Source organism: Pristiophorus japonicus, chromosome 6, assembly GCF_044704955.1.
Source record: "Pristiophorus japonicus isolate sPriJap1 chromosome 6, sPriJap1.hap1, whole genome shotgun sequence".
NCBI classification, from domain to species: domain Eukaryota; kingdom Metazoa; phylum Chordata; class Chondrichthyes; family Pristiophoridae; genus Pristiophorus; species Pristiophorus japonicus.
The window spans coordinates 245389287-245405702 of NC_091982.1; the positions used below are offsets into that span (position 1 = coordinate 245389287).

Here is a 16416-nt window from a genome sequence, read left to right on the forward strand (position 1 = left end):
GCAAGCGAGCTTGTAACAGACCCTTTAATCAGAACAATAACTTCTGACAATCAGTTCCACATGGAATGGTAGCATGTCTTTTTTTCTTTTCAGACTCTGATAGGCCTACTGCGTAGTTCCAGCATTTTTTGTTTTTTATATGATATTGGTGCTCATTATTAATGCAGTTGAGTTTTTTCTTGGTAAAGATATGGTAAACATCGGTGGAAGTTGTGTACCATTCCTTACTACAAATATGATGGTATAGCCCAGTCATATGGGCATATATAGCTTTAATAACATTTGTGTCTAACTGTTTCAGATTGGAGAGGTATGGCTGACCCCACACTGTGCCCAAGAATGTCGCTGTAAGAAAGGCGGTGAGATAAACTGTACAGTCTATGGCTGTAGTCCTAACGAGAACTGCAGCCTGAAGAGAAATGGGCAATATATCTGCAAACCCACTGGTGTGTAACTGAATGTCATATCTACTATATTCTTCATGATGTATTAACGTTTGATGGATTGTTTTTAATAAAACGAGACTGTGAAATGTTCACCCAATGTAATTACCCTCAAGAGTGTAAAATGTTTGCGAGTGAACCAGTTGACTCATTGCTACACTGCTGTCTTCTGATGGGCAGTTTTCGCAATTAAGAGATGTTCACATTATTTTACAGTTTGTGCTTCTATAAATCTATTAGGTACTTTTCCCTTAATTTTCTGACTTCCTTTTCTAAAGCCACTAACTCTTACATTGGTATTGTTCTACCAGCACTGGGTACCCTCTGATATCTTGCTCAATGGGCCTTTTCTTCTTGTGTGAGCTGAGACATTGAGGAGCCGAAATTGCCCCTTCTGATAAGGCCTCTAGCCGCCTGAAAGCGGTGGCCATGATGCGGCGCAGAATGGCCAGCGACTCGCCGCGGAGGGGCCACCATTTTGTAAATTGCCCGTTGTGAGTTTTGGAGCAGTGTCCGGGACCGCTCCGCCCATTTTCCTGCTGCGGCGTGCACGCGCCGACCCCTTACCATCTGGCGGGGACCTCGCCCGAAATTGCCCCTTTCCCAGTATTGCCGTGCGGGAGCGGCCCCACCGCCGATCGGTGCCCCCAACAGCTTTTACTGTCTTTCCACTCTCTGTGGCATGGCAGCCCGGCCACCCTAAATGGGGAGAGTGCACTGCCGTGGCCGCCATGTTATTTTTTTTGTCGGCCAACTGCCAGGTCAGGCCGACAATTATTGCCGTGGGTTCGGCCAGGCCACCAACAGGCAACCTAGCACCCCTCTTGGATGCCAGGCCGCTGGCCCGGCTGAAACCCTCCCTGGTGGCCCAGAGTTTGCCACTAAAGTGACTACAGAGTTCACAGCGGCCCTCCCCTTTAACTGAAGGGGAGGACGTTGTGACGCACCAGCGCAATGACGTCATCAGCGCGGCGCTGATGATTGACAGCCTCGGCTACTCTGCCAGCATAACTTGAGTGGAAAACCTAGGCCACAGAATAATTCCCTCTGAGGGAATTGGGTAAGTACTTGAAGGGAAAAATTGCTGGGCTACATGGAAAGGGCGGGGGATTGGGACTAGCTGAAGTGCTCTTGCAGAGAGCTGGTACAGGCTCGATGGGCCGAATGGCGGCCTCCTGTGCTGTAAACATTCTATGATTCTATGATCCTCCTCCTCTCTATCCCTGACACTTTCTTCTCTCTTGTTGGGATATGATTTTACTTGTGCTTCCCTCCCAAATCATTCTATCGTGTAAATTTGACAAAATAATATCCTTATTAGTGGCCGTCTCAATGCATCACAGTGACCGAACTCAATAGATTGTGTTACTACTGGAATGAGCATTTATAAGTTATGTTTGAGCTTTGGAGCGTGAAGCAATGGATGTGATTTTGGCAGCAAGTAGAAATAGTTTTATAGATCAGGCCAGGAAGAGCACCTACATAGCCCACTTTCATCTTAGCAAGATTCTAAATGTATTTATTTTTCATAGGGTTCAATAAGTGTGCTATTGGGGGAGACCCATATTACTTGGCCTTCGATGGTTTGGTCCATCACTTCGCGGGTAAGCGTCTCTACACTCTGGCGGAAACATCCGGCATTCCTGACAGACTGCAGGAATTCAGGATTGTTGGCAGAAATGCACCTCTGAAGGAAAGGAAAAGGATTGGTCGTCTGCAAGAGATCTTTATCGAAGTGTATAACCATACTGTTCAGTTCAAGGAGAAGCGGAAACTTGTGGTGAGTTGCCAAGTCAGCATAACTTGAGTGGAAAACCTAGGCCACAGAATAATTCCCTCTTTTAACTTTTCAAGCAGTACCATTGCAGAGTTGCCCGTTGTGGGACAGGCTCAATGGACCAGAGAGAGTCTTTACTTGTCCATCATTCTTCGTATGTTCGTAGTTTAATGTGTTGCTTACATGGCTGGTTTTAAAGCTGATTCTGTATTTCACATCAGACACTCCTGTTGTTTTTACATCTTCCCATGTTTAGAAGTACATTTTTTAAAAAGGAAGTACTTGAAATAAAAGTATCAAAAACACATTAAAACCGCAAGAGCAACTCCATTTAACTGCAATAAAAATAAAGATGCAGGTCAGTAATCTGTAACAGTAAGGAATGAATGGCTTTTACAGGTGGATGGTGAACTGGTAAAGCCCCCAGTTCAGCCTCATGATGGTCTTCGAATCTACCAGAGATCCAACAGGCTTTACCTGGAAACGGACTTCGGCCTAGCTGTCAGCTTTGATGAGAAAGATAACTCAGGTACTGTGTTATTTGTAGTTGGAAATGACGGTGAATTCAACTAAAATCTTTCAACGGGTATAATTTAGGATTTTCAATGTTAGCAAACTACACTATCAATTGATCTTCAATTCTAACTACCGTTTCACCAGCTAACCTTGCATCCAACCATTTAAAATTGCATTTATAACAGTCCTCAAAAACCAACCCTCGACCCTTCCATCCTTGCAAACTACCGCCCCATCTTCAATCTCCCTTTCCTCTCCAAAGTCCTTGAACGTGTTGTCGCTTCACAAATCAGTGCCCATCTTTCCCACAATTCCATGTTTGAATCCCTCCAATCTGGTTTCCACGCCTGCCACAGTACCGAAAGGCTCTCATCAAATGCACAAATGATATCCTTTGTGACTATGACAAAAGCAAACTATCCCTCCTCGTCCTTTTTGACTTGTCTGCAGCCGTTGACACGTTTGATCACTCTATCCTTCTCCAACGCCTCCCCACCGTCGTCCAGCTGGGTAGGACTGCACTTGCCTAGTTCCATTCTTATCTATCTAATCGTAGCCAGAGAATCTCATGCAACGGCTTCTCTTCCCACCCCCGCATTGTTACCTCTGGAATCCCCCAAGGATCTATTCTTGGCCCCCTTCTATTTCTCATCTACATGTTGCCCCATGGCGACATCATCCGAAAACACAGTGTCAGTTTCCACATGTATGCTGATCACACCCAGCTCTACCTCACTATCACTTCTCCTGACCCCTCCGTGGTCTCTAAATTGTCAGACTGCTTGTCCGACATCCAGCTATGGATGAACAGAAATTTTCTCCAATTGAATATTGGGAAAACCGAAGCCATTGTTTTCGGTCCCTGCCACAAACTCCGTTCCCTAGCCACTGACTCCAACCATATCTCCAATTTCTGTCTCAGGCTGAACCAGATTGTTCATAACCTTGGTGTCATATTTGACCCTGAAATGAGCTTTCGACCACATATCCGCAGCATAACTAAGACCGCTTATTTCCACCTCTGTAACATAGTCTGTCTCCAACCTTGCCTCAGCTCATATACTGCTGAAGCCCTCATCCATGCCTTTTTTACCTCTAGACTTGACTATTCCAATGCACTCCTAACTGACCTCCCACATTCTACCCTATGTGTAAAGTTCTTACTCTACAGTATGAAACCACACGAGGCACATTCTGGGGACAAGGTCACTCTGTGACCTTAACTCTTTATTCACAGGACTCCAAAGACGATGACCCTGCGTGGGACCTCCCTTTTTATACCTGTGTGATCAGGTAAGGAGTGTCTCCCACAAGTTCACCCCTTGTGGTCAAGGTGTGCATCTAGGTTGAGTGTATACAGTAATACAGTGGTGTTACATTGTGGTTACATACATGACATCACCTCCCCCCGCCAACTGCGGCGCTCCACGAGGGAGTGTAGACCAGAATGGTGGTCTACACTCCCTCGTGGAGCGCCGCAGTTGGGGCTCTGGTTGTTGGACACTGACATGAATGTCTGTCACCTGTGGTGATTTCGGCCTGTCCGGGCTGACCGCAGGGACTGTGCATTCTTCTGATTGCTCTGGTTGCTTGTTCACTGGCGGTGTTGTGAGCTCCATCTCATGGTCTTCTTCAGGTTCCTCCGTGTCGATGCTGAACCTTTTTTTTACTTGGTCCGGATGCTTACGGCATATCTGACCATTGTTGAGTTTTACCACGATGACCCTATTCCCCTCTTTGTCAATTACAGTGCCCTCAAGCTATTTGGGCCCCATGGCGTGATTGAGGACGAATACAGGCTCATTAATTTCTATACATCTCCCCCCTCGAATTACGGTCATGGTACTCGGTACTCGTTTTATGACTTGCGCTTGCCCTCAACTATGTCGGTCAGGACTAGGTGAATGAGGGACAACTGAGTTTTGAGTGTCCGTTTCATTAGTAGCTCTGCGGGCAGGACCCCCGTGAGCGAGTGCAATCGGGATCTATAGGCCAGCAGGAGACGCGATAGGCGGCATTGAAGGGAGAGTCCTTGAATCCTGAGCATACCTTGCTTAATGATTTGGACCGCATGTTCCGCCTGGCCATTGGAGGCCGGCTTGAACGGCGTAGTCCTGACGTGGTTGATGCCATTGCCCGACAAACTCTCGGAATTCGTAGCTTATGAAATATGGGCCATTATCACTAACCAGGATGTCCGGCAAGCCATGGGTTGCAAAGATCGCACTAGGCTTTCCACGGTGGTGGATGACGTGCATGAATTCACAATGATGCACTCGATCCATTTCGAGTACGCATCTACCACAATAAGGAACATCTTACCCATGAACGGGCCCACGTAGTCAACATGAATGCTTGACCCTGGCCTGGTGGGCCAGGGCCACGGGCTGAGCGGGGCCTCCCTGGGGGCATTACCCAGCTGGGCACACATCATGCTCCTGCGAACACAGTGTTCCAGGTCTGAATCAATTCCAGGCCACCAAACGTGTGACCGGGCAATGGCCTTCATCAGCACAATGCCTGGGTGCTCGCTGTGGAGTTCCCTGATAAATGCCTCCCTGCCCTTCTGGGCATAACTACCCAGCTGCCCCATAGTAGGCAATCGGCTTGGATGGAGAGCTCATCCATCCGTCTGTGGAACGGTCTGACCTCCTCAGGGCATGCTGCGTGTGCGGGCGGCCAATCCACAGTCAGGACACATTTCTTACTCAGGGATAGGAGGGGATCTCTGTTTGTCCAGATTTTGATCTGGCGGGCTGTGATGGGGGAGCCTGCGCTGTCAAAGGCATCGACAGCCATGATCATCTCAGCACTTTGCTCCGCTGACCCCTCAGTGGTGGCCAGTGGAAGCCTGCTGAGTGCATCAGTGCAATTTTCAGTGCCGGGCCGGTGCCGGATGGAGTAGTCATAAGCAGCCAGTATGAGAGCCCATTGCTGTATGCGAGCTGATGCGTTGGCATTGATAACCTTGCTGTATGACAACAGGGATGTTAATGGCTTGTGGTCCGTCTCTAATTCAAACTTCCTACCAAAGAGGTACTGATGCATTTTTTTTACACCATAGACACATGCAAGCGCTTCCTTCTCGACCATCCCATATCCCCGTTCTGCTTGAGAGAGCGACCTGAAGGCATAAGCCACAGGTTATAGTTGACCCTCAGCATTGCCCTGCTGCAACATGCCCCCAACCCCATAAGGACGATGCATCACATGTCAGAACCAATTTTTTACAGGGGTCCTACAGGGTCAACAACTTGTTTGAACAAAGTAGGTTTCGCGCCCGATCAAAAGCCCGTTCCTGACAGTCACCCCAAAACCAATCGCAACCCTTACGCAGGAGCACGTGTAGCGGCTCCAACAACGTGCTCAAGTTCGGCAGAAAGTTCCCGAAATAGTTCAACAGTCCCAGGAATGAATGCAGCTCCGATGATTTGCAGGGCTGGGTGCTCGTCGAATCGCCTCTGTTTTGAGTTCGGTGGGCCGAATCCCATCTGCAGCAACCCTCCTGCCCAGAAACTCAACCTCAGGAGCTAAGAACACACATTTAGACTTCTTGAGTCGCAGGCCTACCCGATCCAGTCGGCGTAGCACCTCCTCCAGGTTGTGGAGGTGTTCCTCAGTGTCTCGACCCGTGATGAGGATGTCGTCCTGGAATACGATCGTTCCAGGAATGGATTTAAGCAGGCTTTTCATGTTTCGTTGAAAAAACGCGGCCGCTGATCGAATGCCAAACGGGCACCTGTTATAAACGAACAGTCCCTTGTGCGTGGTAATGGTGGTCAGTAGTTTAGATTCGTCGGCCAGTTCCTGGGTCATATAGGCTGAAGTGAGGTCCAACTTGGTAACCAGCTTGCCGCCTGTCAGCGTGGCAAAAAGGTCCTCCGCTCTCGGGAGCGGGTATTGATCTTGTAGGGACACCCGATTGATGGTGGCCTTGTAGTCGCCACAGATCTTGACAGAGCCATCCGCTTTTAGGACGGGAACGATGGGGCTCGCCCAGTCGCTGAATTTCACAGGCGAGATGATGCCCTCTCTCAACAGCCGGTCCAATTCGCTCTCGATCTTTTCCCGCATCACATACGGCACCGCTCTGGCTTTGTGGTGCACTGGCCTGGCGTCCGGGGTGATGTGCATCACTACTTTAGTGCCTTTGAAAGTCCCGACGCCAGGTTGGAATCGTGAATCGAATTGTTGTAGGACTTGTGAGCACGAACTTCACTCCACAGATGACACTGCATGAACATTCCCCCATTTCCAGTTCATCTCGGCTAACCAGCTCCTCCCCAACAGTGCGGGACCATTGCCTGGGACAATCCAGAGCGGCAGCCAATTCACTAACCCATTGTGTGTGACAGCCATCATTGCACTGCCTAGCACCAGAATGATTTCTTTAGTGTAAGTCCGTAATTGTGTCTCAATACGTGCTAATTTGGGTCTACTGGCTTTAAGTGGCCATCGCTTCTCAAATTGCTGAACGCCCATGAGTGACTGGCTGGCCCCAATGTCCAGCTTCATGCGTACTGGGATACCGTTTAATAAAACCTTCATCATCATTGGTGGCATTTTGGTATATGAACTGTGAATATTCGCCACATGGACCCGCTGAACCTCGGCGTCCATCGATTTGCCCCAAAAGTCATCCTGCCTCAAAGAACCCTCTTCTGGTCCATCCGCCTCATATATTAGTCTGGTTGCAGACTTCCTGCACATTTGAGCTAAGCGGCCACTGAGATTGCAGTTCCTGCAGACAAACTGTTGAAATCTGCAAGATCTAGCTGAGTGTTTTCCCCCACACCTCCAGCATGAGTTAAAGTTTCCATTGTTGGGAAGAAAGGGACTATGGCCATACATTCCGTGCTGACTGTCCCTTTGACTGCTCTTAAGTACCCTATTAGTGGGTGTCGATGGCCCCATCCCGGGCCACATTGTCCACTGTGATGGCGTGAATGTCCGTTCAGCCTGCCATTGTCTCTGTTGAAGTCCTATTCTGGGGTCTATTGCTGCCTGGGGAATGTTGGACTGCCCCTGCCTGCCTGCGGGGCTCTGAGTCCCATTGATGATGTTGACTCCCTGATCCATCGGCGTATTAGAGGCAGAATTGTGCGCGTATATTATTTTCGTCTCTTCCTCCCCCGCCATGAAAGTTTGAGCTATCAACACCGCCGCTTCCAAGCTCAAATCCTTGGTCTCAATTAATTTACGGAAAATTCCCGCATGACCGATGCCCTCGATAAAGAAGTCCCTTCGCATCTGCCCCCTGCAGGCGACTGTGAACTTACAGAGGCTGGCCAAACGCCGGAGGTCCGCTACGAAGTCCAGTATGCTCTGTCCTTCACAACGTCGGTGGGTGTAGAATCTGTGTCGGGCCATATGTATGCTACTCGCCGGTTTGAGGTGCTCCACGATCAATTTGCTAAGTTCTTCAAAGGTTTTGTCCGCCGGCTTTTCGGGTGCTAGTAAGTCCTTCATGAGCGCATGAGTCTTTGGTCCGCAGCTGGTCAAAAACTGAGCCCTTCGTTTGTCGGCCGCTGCATTCTCCAGCCATTCTTTCGTAACGAAGCTTTGCTGAAGCCTCTTGACAAAATCGTCCCAGTCTTCCCCAACACAGTACCGTTCCTCTGTGCTACCGGTGGCCATTATCGTGGGTCGTGAATTCCCGTTTCTCGTTGCCAATGTAAAGTCCTTACTCTACAGCATGATACCACACGAGGCACATTCTGGGACAAGGTCACTCTGTGACCTTAACTCTTTATTCACAGGACTCCAAAGACAATGACCCTGCGTGGGACCTCCCTTTTTATACCTGTGTGATCAGGTGAGGAGTGTCTCCCACAAGTTCACCCCTTGTGGTCAAGGTGTGCATCTAGGTTGAGTGTATACAGTAATATAGTGGTGTTACATTGTGGTTACATACATGACACTATTTAAACCAGAGATGATCCAAAACACGGCTGCCCATGTCCTAACTCTCACCAAGTCCCGCTCACCCATCATCTCTGTGCCGACTGACCTACATTGGCTCTTTAAGCAATGCCTTGATTTCAAAATTCTCATCCTTGTTTTTAAATCCCTCCAAGGCCTCGCCCCTCCCAACTCTGTAATCTCCCCCAGCCCCACAGCCCCCCGAGATGTTTGCATTCCTCTAATTCTGCTCTCTTCAGCATCCCTGATTAATCGCTCAATCATTGGTGGCCGTGCCTGCTGTTGCCTAGGCCCTAAGCTCTGGAATTCCATGTCTAAATGTGTCCGCTTCTCTATTCACTTTACTCCTTCAAGACGCTCCTTAAAACCTACCCCTTTTACCAAGTTTTTGGTCACCTGCCCTAATTTCTCCTTATGTGGCTCGCTGTCTTTTTTTTTGTCTCATAATACTCCTGTGATGCGCCTTGGGACTTTTCACTATGTTAAAGGCGCTATATAAATACAAGTTGTTGTTCCTTCTGTGTTAGACAACCTTACTTAAGATAGCAGCACTAAGGGGAGTGGACATTCAGCGTTACAAAAACAATCGGGCTTTGTTGCTGTCATATAAACTGAGGTATTAGAATCATACAGCACAGAAGGAGGCCTTTCGGCCCATTGTGCTGGTGCCGACTCTTGGGAAGAGTGATCCAATAAGCCCCAGTCCCCTGCTCTTCCCCCATAACCCTGCAACATTTTTCCTTTCAAGTATTTATTCAACCCCTTCTGAAAGTTACTATTATCGCAGTTCCAGTACTGGTGCCATGTCCCATGAACAGGAATCCCTCCTTTCCACACCAGCCCTTTAGCCATGTGATAATTCTCCTGATCTGACTGTTTCTATACCAATTTGCATGTGGCTTGGGAAATAATCCAGAGATTATTTCTGTAGAAATGTTTCTAATACCCATGAAATATATCAGTACACGCACCTTTATTGACATTAGTAAATCACAATAACCTTGCTGTGACTTCCTTCGTTATATTAAAATGTAAAAAGTGGTTATGCCCAGGATTTCACCTGGTCAAAGCATTGAGCTATATAAATGAGATAGGTCCCAGGCTCAATCTCCTTCATGTTAAGTTAGCGGATCTCAGCAGGAGCGGAGATCACAGAGCGACAATTCATTTCACTGGTTCCTGGTTAGGGAAGAGATAATCATCCAGAGGTGGTCTTCCTGTTTGCTATCCAGTGACCCCTCCTAGAAGAATGTGGGTGTGTACGCTCATGCATGTGTGTGTGTGAGTGCAACAGATGCCGAATGGCTTCCTTAAGAACATAAGAATTAGGAACAAGAACGATTAGCAATAGGGCCCCTTGAGCCTGCTCCGCCATTCAATAAGATCATGGCTGATCTTCGACCTCAACTGCACTTTGCTGCCCAACCTCCATATCCCTAGATTCCTCTAGAGTCGATCTTAGCCTTGAATATACTCAATTATTCAGCATCTACAACTCTTTGGGGTAGAGAATTCCAAAAATTCACAACCTTATAAGTGAAAAAATTCCTCTTCATCTCAGCCTTAAATGGCCGACCCCTTATCCTGAGACTATGCCCCCCTAGTTCTAGACTCTCCAGCCACGGGGAAACAGCCTCTCAGCATCTACCCTGTCAATCCCCCTCAGAATCTTATAGGTTCCTTCTGTGCTGTAACTTCTGTGATTCTATGAGAGCAGATTCAGATTTGCCTCTTGTGCCCCTCGCGATTCACATATGAAGAATGATTACTTGGGCATGGTAACCAGTGCCCATGGAACTGCAGATCAGCAAAGAGCCAAAGTCTGCAGGAGAGGAGTGAAGAAAATCAGCATGATGAGGACCAGAACTAATAAACCTAGGAAAGTTTACCTGTAGTACCAGGAAAGATCATTACGAATCTGATTATGTGATTGCACTTGTCTCTCTGTACCATGCCTTATTAAATAATTATTGCAATATAATCATCTAAAAGGTAATCTTTTTATGTGCAGACCAGCAGTAATATTAGGCATCTAAGTGATTTATTAATGTAAAGGTTGAGGTGGACTTCACTTAGGGTGGTTGCACTTCAGTATTGATGTACTCTGAAAGTTTAAAACCAATAATTGCTTGCTGAATGCGATGCTCCCAGCTACAAGAGACGGTTATTACTTTTGATAGGCTCCTCGGTGACTGCACTCTCAACTAAAGTTGAATCTGAGTTTCAAAAGAAGATTAACTGACTGATTGTGAATTGCTGCAACCTGTTATAATGATGATTCATGTCTTTGTGCCCAGCAAAGAAATATTGATTAGCCCTCCCTTATTTTCCTTAAATACAACCACTTGTGCAAGTGACTAACTGCTTTTGACACAAATTCCATGATTTTCTCTGAGTGTTTGGCAAATTAATTAAAAAAAATATAGTGGAACAAATTGTGTGATAGATTGAGTCCCTTCAATAAAAATGAGTTAATCAACTGCACGGCTATCCTTGAAACCACAACAGGATTCTATCATTTTGACAGGGATTACTATTTAAAGAATGAAGCACTAAATCAGCTAACGGTATATTATTAATTTTGGTTGGTAGGTTCAGATACTGTCCCTTTACAAAAGTGGTGTGCAGATGCACCGGCATATTTTCGATCAAATGTACACATGCAAAACTCAATTGCTGCAGCACAGCACAAGTAGTCATTCTTTCTGGGCCTGTGCCCTGACTAGCTGGAGGGGAGCTTTCGAAACTTTTATTTTAGAATATATTTGCTTTTTATGTATCTGTTTGGTCTAAAAAAAAACCTAGCCCTGTAATACCTATCATACCTTTTGACATTCAATCTCTCCTGCCATCTTAATTCATACTTTGCGTCTGTTTTCACAAAAGAGAGGGGCGATGCAGACGTTGCAATCAGGGAGGAGGAGTGTGAAATATTAAATGAAATAAGCATAGTGAGAGAGGAAATATTAAGGGGTTTAGCATCTTTGAAAGTGGATAAATCCCCAGGCCCAGATGAAATGTATCCCAAGCTATTAAGGTAAGCAAGAGAGGAAATGGCAGAGGCTCTGACCATCATTTTCCAATCCTCTCTGGCTATAGGTGTAGTGTCAGAGGACTGGAGGACTGCTAACGTTTTACCATTGCTTAAAAAGGGAGCAAGGGATAGACCAAGTAATTACAGCCTGTCAGCCTAACCTCGATGGTGTGAAAATTATTGGAAAAAATTCTGAGGGCCAGGATAAATCTTCATTTAAAAAGACACGGATTAATCAAGGACAGTTAGCATGGATTTGTTAAGGGAAGGTCGTGTCTGATGAACCTGATTGAATTTTTTGAGGAAGTAATGAGGAGGGTCGATGAGGGTAGTGCGTTTGATGTATTGAATATGATTTTAAGCAAGACTTTTGATAAGGTCCCATATAGCAGACTGGTCACGAAAGTAAAAGCCCATGGCATCCAAGGCAAAATGGCAAGTTCGATCCAAAATTGGCTCAGAGGCAGGAAGCAAAGGGTAATGGTTGATGGGTGTTTTTGTGATAGGAAGGCTGTTTCCAGTGGGGTTCTGCAGGGCTCAGTACTAGGTCCCTTGGTTTTTGTGGTATATATCAATGATTTAGATTTGAATGTAAGGAGTGTGATTAAAACGTTTGCAGATGATACAAAAATTGGCTGTGTGGTTGATAATGAAAAAGAAAGATATAGACTGCAGGAAAATATCGATGAACTGGTCAGGTGGACAGAACAGTGACAAATGGAATTCAATCTGGAGAAGTGTGAGGTAATGGGGAGGCTAACAAGGCAAGGGAATACACAATTGTAGGACACTGAGAAATGCAGAGGAACAAAGGGACCTTGGAGTGCATGTCCACAGATCCCTGAAGATAGAAGGACAGGTAGATAAAGTGGTTAAGAAGGTATACAAAAGGTATTCTATGCCTTTATTAGCTGAGGCATAGAATACAAGAGCAGGGAGGTTATGCTTGAACTGTATACAACACTAGTTAGGCCACAGCTAGAGTACTGCATGTAGTTCTGGTCACCACATTACAGGCCCTGAGGGGCTCTTGGGCCCTTACGGCTAAAGGGATCAAGGGGTATGGAGAGAAAGCAGGAAAGGGGTACTGAGGGAATGATCAGCCATGATCTTATCAACTGGTGGTGCAGGCTCAAAGAGCCAAATGGTCTACTCCGGCACCTATTTTCTATGTTTCTATGTTTCTAAGATGCGATTGTATTAGAGGGGATTTGAGGGAAAATCTTTTCATCCAGAGGGTGGTGAGGGTCTGGAAATCAGCCTGAAAGGGTGGTAGAGGCAGAAACCCTCACCACATTTAAGAAGTGCCTAGATGTGCACTTGAAGTGCCGTAACCTACAGGGCTACGGACCAAGAGCTGGAAAGTGAGATTAGGCTGGATAGCTCTTTGTCGGCCGGTGCGGACACGATCGGCCGAAATGGCCGCCTTCCCTGCTGTAAATTTCTATGATTCCACCCTATCACAGACCTTCCCTTATGTTCTTCCCTCCCCTCCCCCCTTTCCCTGCCTCAACACTTGCTTAAAACCTGTTACATCTCTAACTTTTTACAGTTGTGACGAAGGTCATCGACCTGAAACGTTGGGCAGGATTTGACCAACCTCAACGGACCCGTGGCTGGCGACGTCGGTGGCAGGTCCCAGCCTCACAGCCGGCTTCAGTCCGCTGTGTAAAATGATTTTCCCCTGATGGGGCTTGTTAAGCCCACCCACCGCGTTTGCCGGCCAATTGAAGGAAGCAGATCTGATGATGTCATTTGTTGGCCTGTCATCAGCTGGTTTCCTTAAAGGGACCATACGCAGATTGACTTTGACATTTGTGCATTGAGGTTCTGCAAATATTGACAAGCACTGCACAAAGGCGCAGGGCTGCACCCAGGCTCTCCCATGACCCCCTCCATATGCTTATGGAGATAGTCAGAGCACACAGGGTGGTTCCCTTCCTTTCCAGTCAGTGGAAGAGACTGCCCCAGGAGACCAAGGCAGTCTGGTTGCACATTGCACAGCAGAGATATCGTCAGGACGACCAGACTGCAGTGGCGCAAACCTTTCCATGATCTCAGTAGCTTAAGAAACGTTACTGCAAAGTCAAATTCTATCTCATCCTGCTGTTCCACTCATCACATCCCCATCACTCTGCTTTCCCTACCCTACTCCTGCACATAACTTACTCACACCAACTTACTTTGCACCTCCAACCATCCCTTTCTATCTACATTATGACATCCCCACCTCATTATCCATCCCTCACACTCACACTTAGCCTCGTCCAATCACACCAACTAACAACACACAAGGGTAGGCACCTTTGTGTTTTAGCCAATGTTTATGTGAAGTTTCTTGAATGTACTGTCAAACATTGACATTTTTTTCAACACTTTCTGTTCTTGGGCAGCTGTGTGTGCATTTTTGGAAGTAGCTTAGTGAGTTGCAGTGAATGGTGAATCATACTGGTACCCCCCACAATGTTGATGAGTATGAAAGGAATGGCTTGGGCATTGTAGGAATGCTTTATGGTGTTGGTGTGGGGTGGTGCCAACCTGGCACATCATGTGGCAGTCGGGGGTGTACAGTATCAAATGAAGTAAATCTGGCCATGGTGAGGCCATCCCTGACCTCCTGGGTAGCAATGTACTCGGGTGCTGATGCCGTGTGTCCTCTGCACCATCAGGTGATTGCAGAGAAGGTTGGTGTTGTTGGTGCTGCTGGTGTGCTGGTGATTCTGGGGTTAGGGTTAGGGTTAGGATTCTGGGATCATGATGGGATTCTGAGGACCAGGATGAGATAACTTCAAGGGCACCGATGCTGATGGAATAGATGGCAGGTGAAGTAGAGATGACAGAAGTGACGTGTCAATGGTGGGAGAGGTAATGAGGTCAGACTTATGCAATGACTTGCAGCATGGATTTATGAAGGGGAAGTCACGTTTAACAAATTTGCTGGAGTTCTTTGAGGATGTAACGAACAGGTTGGATAAAGGGGAACCAGTGGATGTGGTGTATTTGGACTTCTAGAAGGCATTTGGCAAGGTGTCACATAAAAGGTTACTGCACAAGATAAAAGTTCACGGGGTTGGGGGTAATATATTAGCATGGATAGAGGATTGACTAACTAACAGAGAACAGAGAGTCAGGATAAATGGTTCATTCTCTGGTTGGCAGCCAGTAACTAGTGGGGAGCCGCAGGGATCAGTGCTGGGACCCCAACTATTTACAATCTATATTAACAACGTGGAAGAAGGGACTGAGTGTAATGTAGCCAAGTTTACTGACGATACAAAGATGGGAGGAAAAGCAATGTGTGAGGAGGACACAAAAAATCTACAAAAGGACATAGACAGGCTAAGTGAGTGGGCAAAATTTGGCAGATGGAGTATAATGTTGGAAAGTGTGAGGTCATGCACTTTGGCAGAAAAAATCAAAGAGCAGGTTATTATTTAAATGGATAAAGATTGCAAAGTGCCGCACTACAGCGGGACCTGGGGGTACTTGTGCATGAAACACAAAAGGATAGTATGCAGGTACAGCAAGTGATCAGGAAGGCCAATGGTATATTGGCCTTTATTGCAAAGGGGATGGAGTATAAAAGCAGGGAAGTCTTGCTACAGCTATACAAGGTATTGGTGAGGCCACACCTGGAATACTGCATGCAATTTTGGTTTCCACATTTACGAAAGGATATACTTGCTTTGGAGGCAGTTCAGAGAAGGTTCATGAGGTTGATTCCGGGGATGCAGGGGTTGACTGATGAGGAAAGGTTGAGTAGGTTGGGCCTCTACTCATTGGAATTCAGAAGAATGAGAGGTGATCTTATTGAAATGTATAAGATTATGAGGGGGCTTGACAAGGTGGATGCAGAGAGTATGTTTCCACTGATGGGGGAGACTAGAACGAGAGGGCATAGAAACATAAAAATAGGTGCAGGAGTAGGCCATTCGGCTCTTCGAGCCTGCACCACCATTCAATAAGATCATGGCTGATCATTCACCTCAGTACCCCTTTCCTGCATTCTCTCCATACCCCTTGATCCCTTTAGCCGTAAGGGCCGTATCTAACTCCCTCTTGAATATATCCAATGAACTGACATCAACAACGCTCTGCGGTAGAGAATTCCACATGTTAACAACTCTCTGAGTGAAGAAGTTTCTCCTCATCTCCGTCTTAAATGGCTTACACCTTATCCTTAGACCCCTGGTTCTGGACTTGCCCAACATCGAGAACAGTCTTTCTGCATCTAACCTGTCCAGTCCCGTCAGAATTTTATATGTTTCTATGAGATCTTCTCTCATCCTTCTAAACTCCAGTGAATACAGGCCCAGTTGATCCAGTCTCTCCTCATATGTCAGTCCTGCCATCCCGGGAATTAGTCTGGTGAACCTTTGCTGCACTCTCTCAATAGCAAGAACATCCTTCCTCAGATTAGGAGACCAAAACGGAACACAATATTCCAGGTGAGGCCTCACCAAGGCCCTGTACAACTGCAGTAAGACCTCCCTGCTCCTATACTCAAATCCCCTAGCTATGAAGGCCAACATACCATTTGCCTTCTTCACCGCATGTTGTACCTGCATGCCATCTTTCAATGACTGATGTACCATGACACCCAGGTCTTGTTGCACCTCCCCTTTTCCTAATCTTCCGCCATTCAGATAATATTCTGCCTTCATGTTTTTGCCACAAAAGTGGATAACCTCACATTTATCCACATTATACTGCATCTGCCATGC

At 46.7% G+C, this 16416-nt stretch overlaps 1 protein-coding gene across 4 annotated transcripts in view; it reads left to right on the plus strand.

Annotated features, from left to right (window-relative positions):
• Positions 1–16416, plus strand: part of LOC139266019 (IgGFc-binding protein-like) — a 131197-nt gene that overhangs the window by 78518 nt on the left and 36263 nt on the right. For all 4 annotated transcript variants that reach the window (XM_070883782.1, XM_070883780.1, XM_070883783.1 and 1 more), the window contains 3 exons: positions 302–446; positions 1976–2223; positions 2620–2749. In XM_070883782.1, coding sequence (XP_070739883.1) covers positions 302–446; positions 1976–2223; positions 2620–2749 — 523 coding nt within the window. The remainder of the gene's footprint in view (positions 1–301; positions 447–1975; positions 2224–2619; positions 2750–16416) is intronic.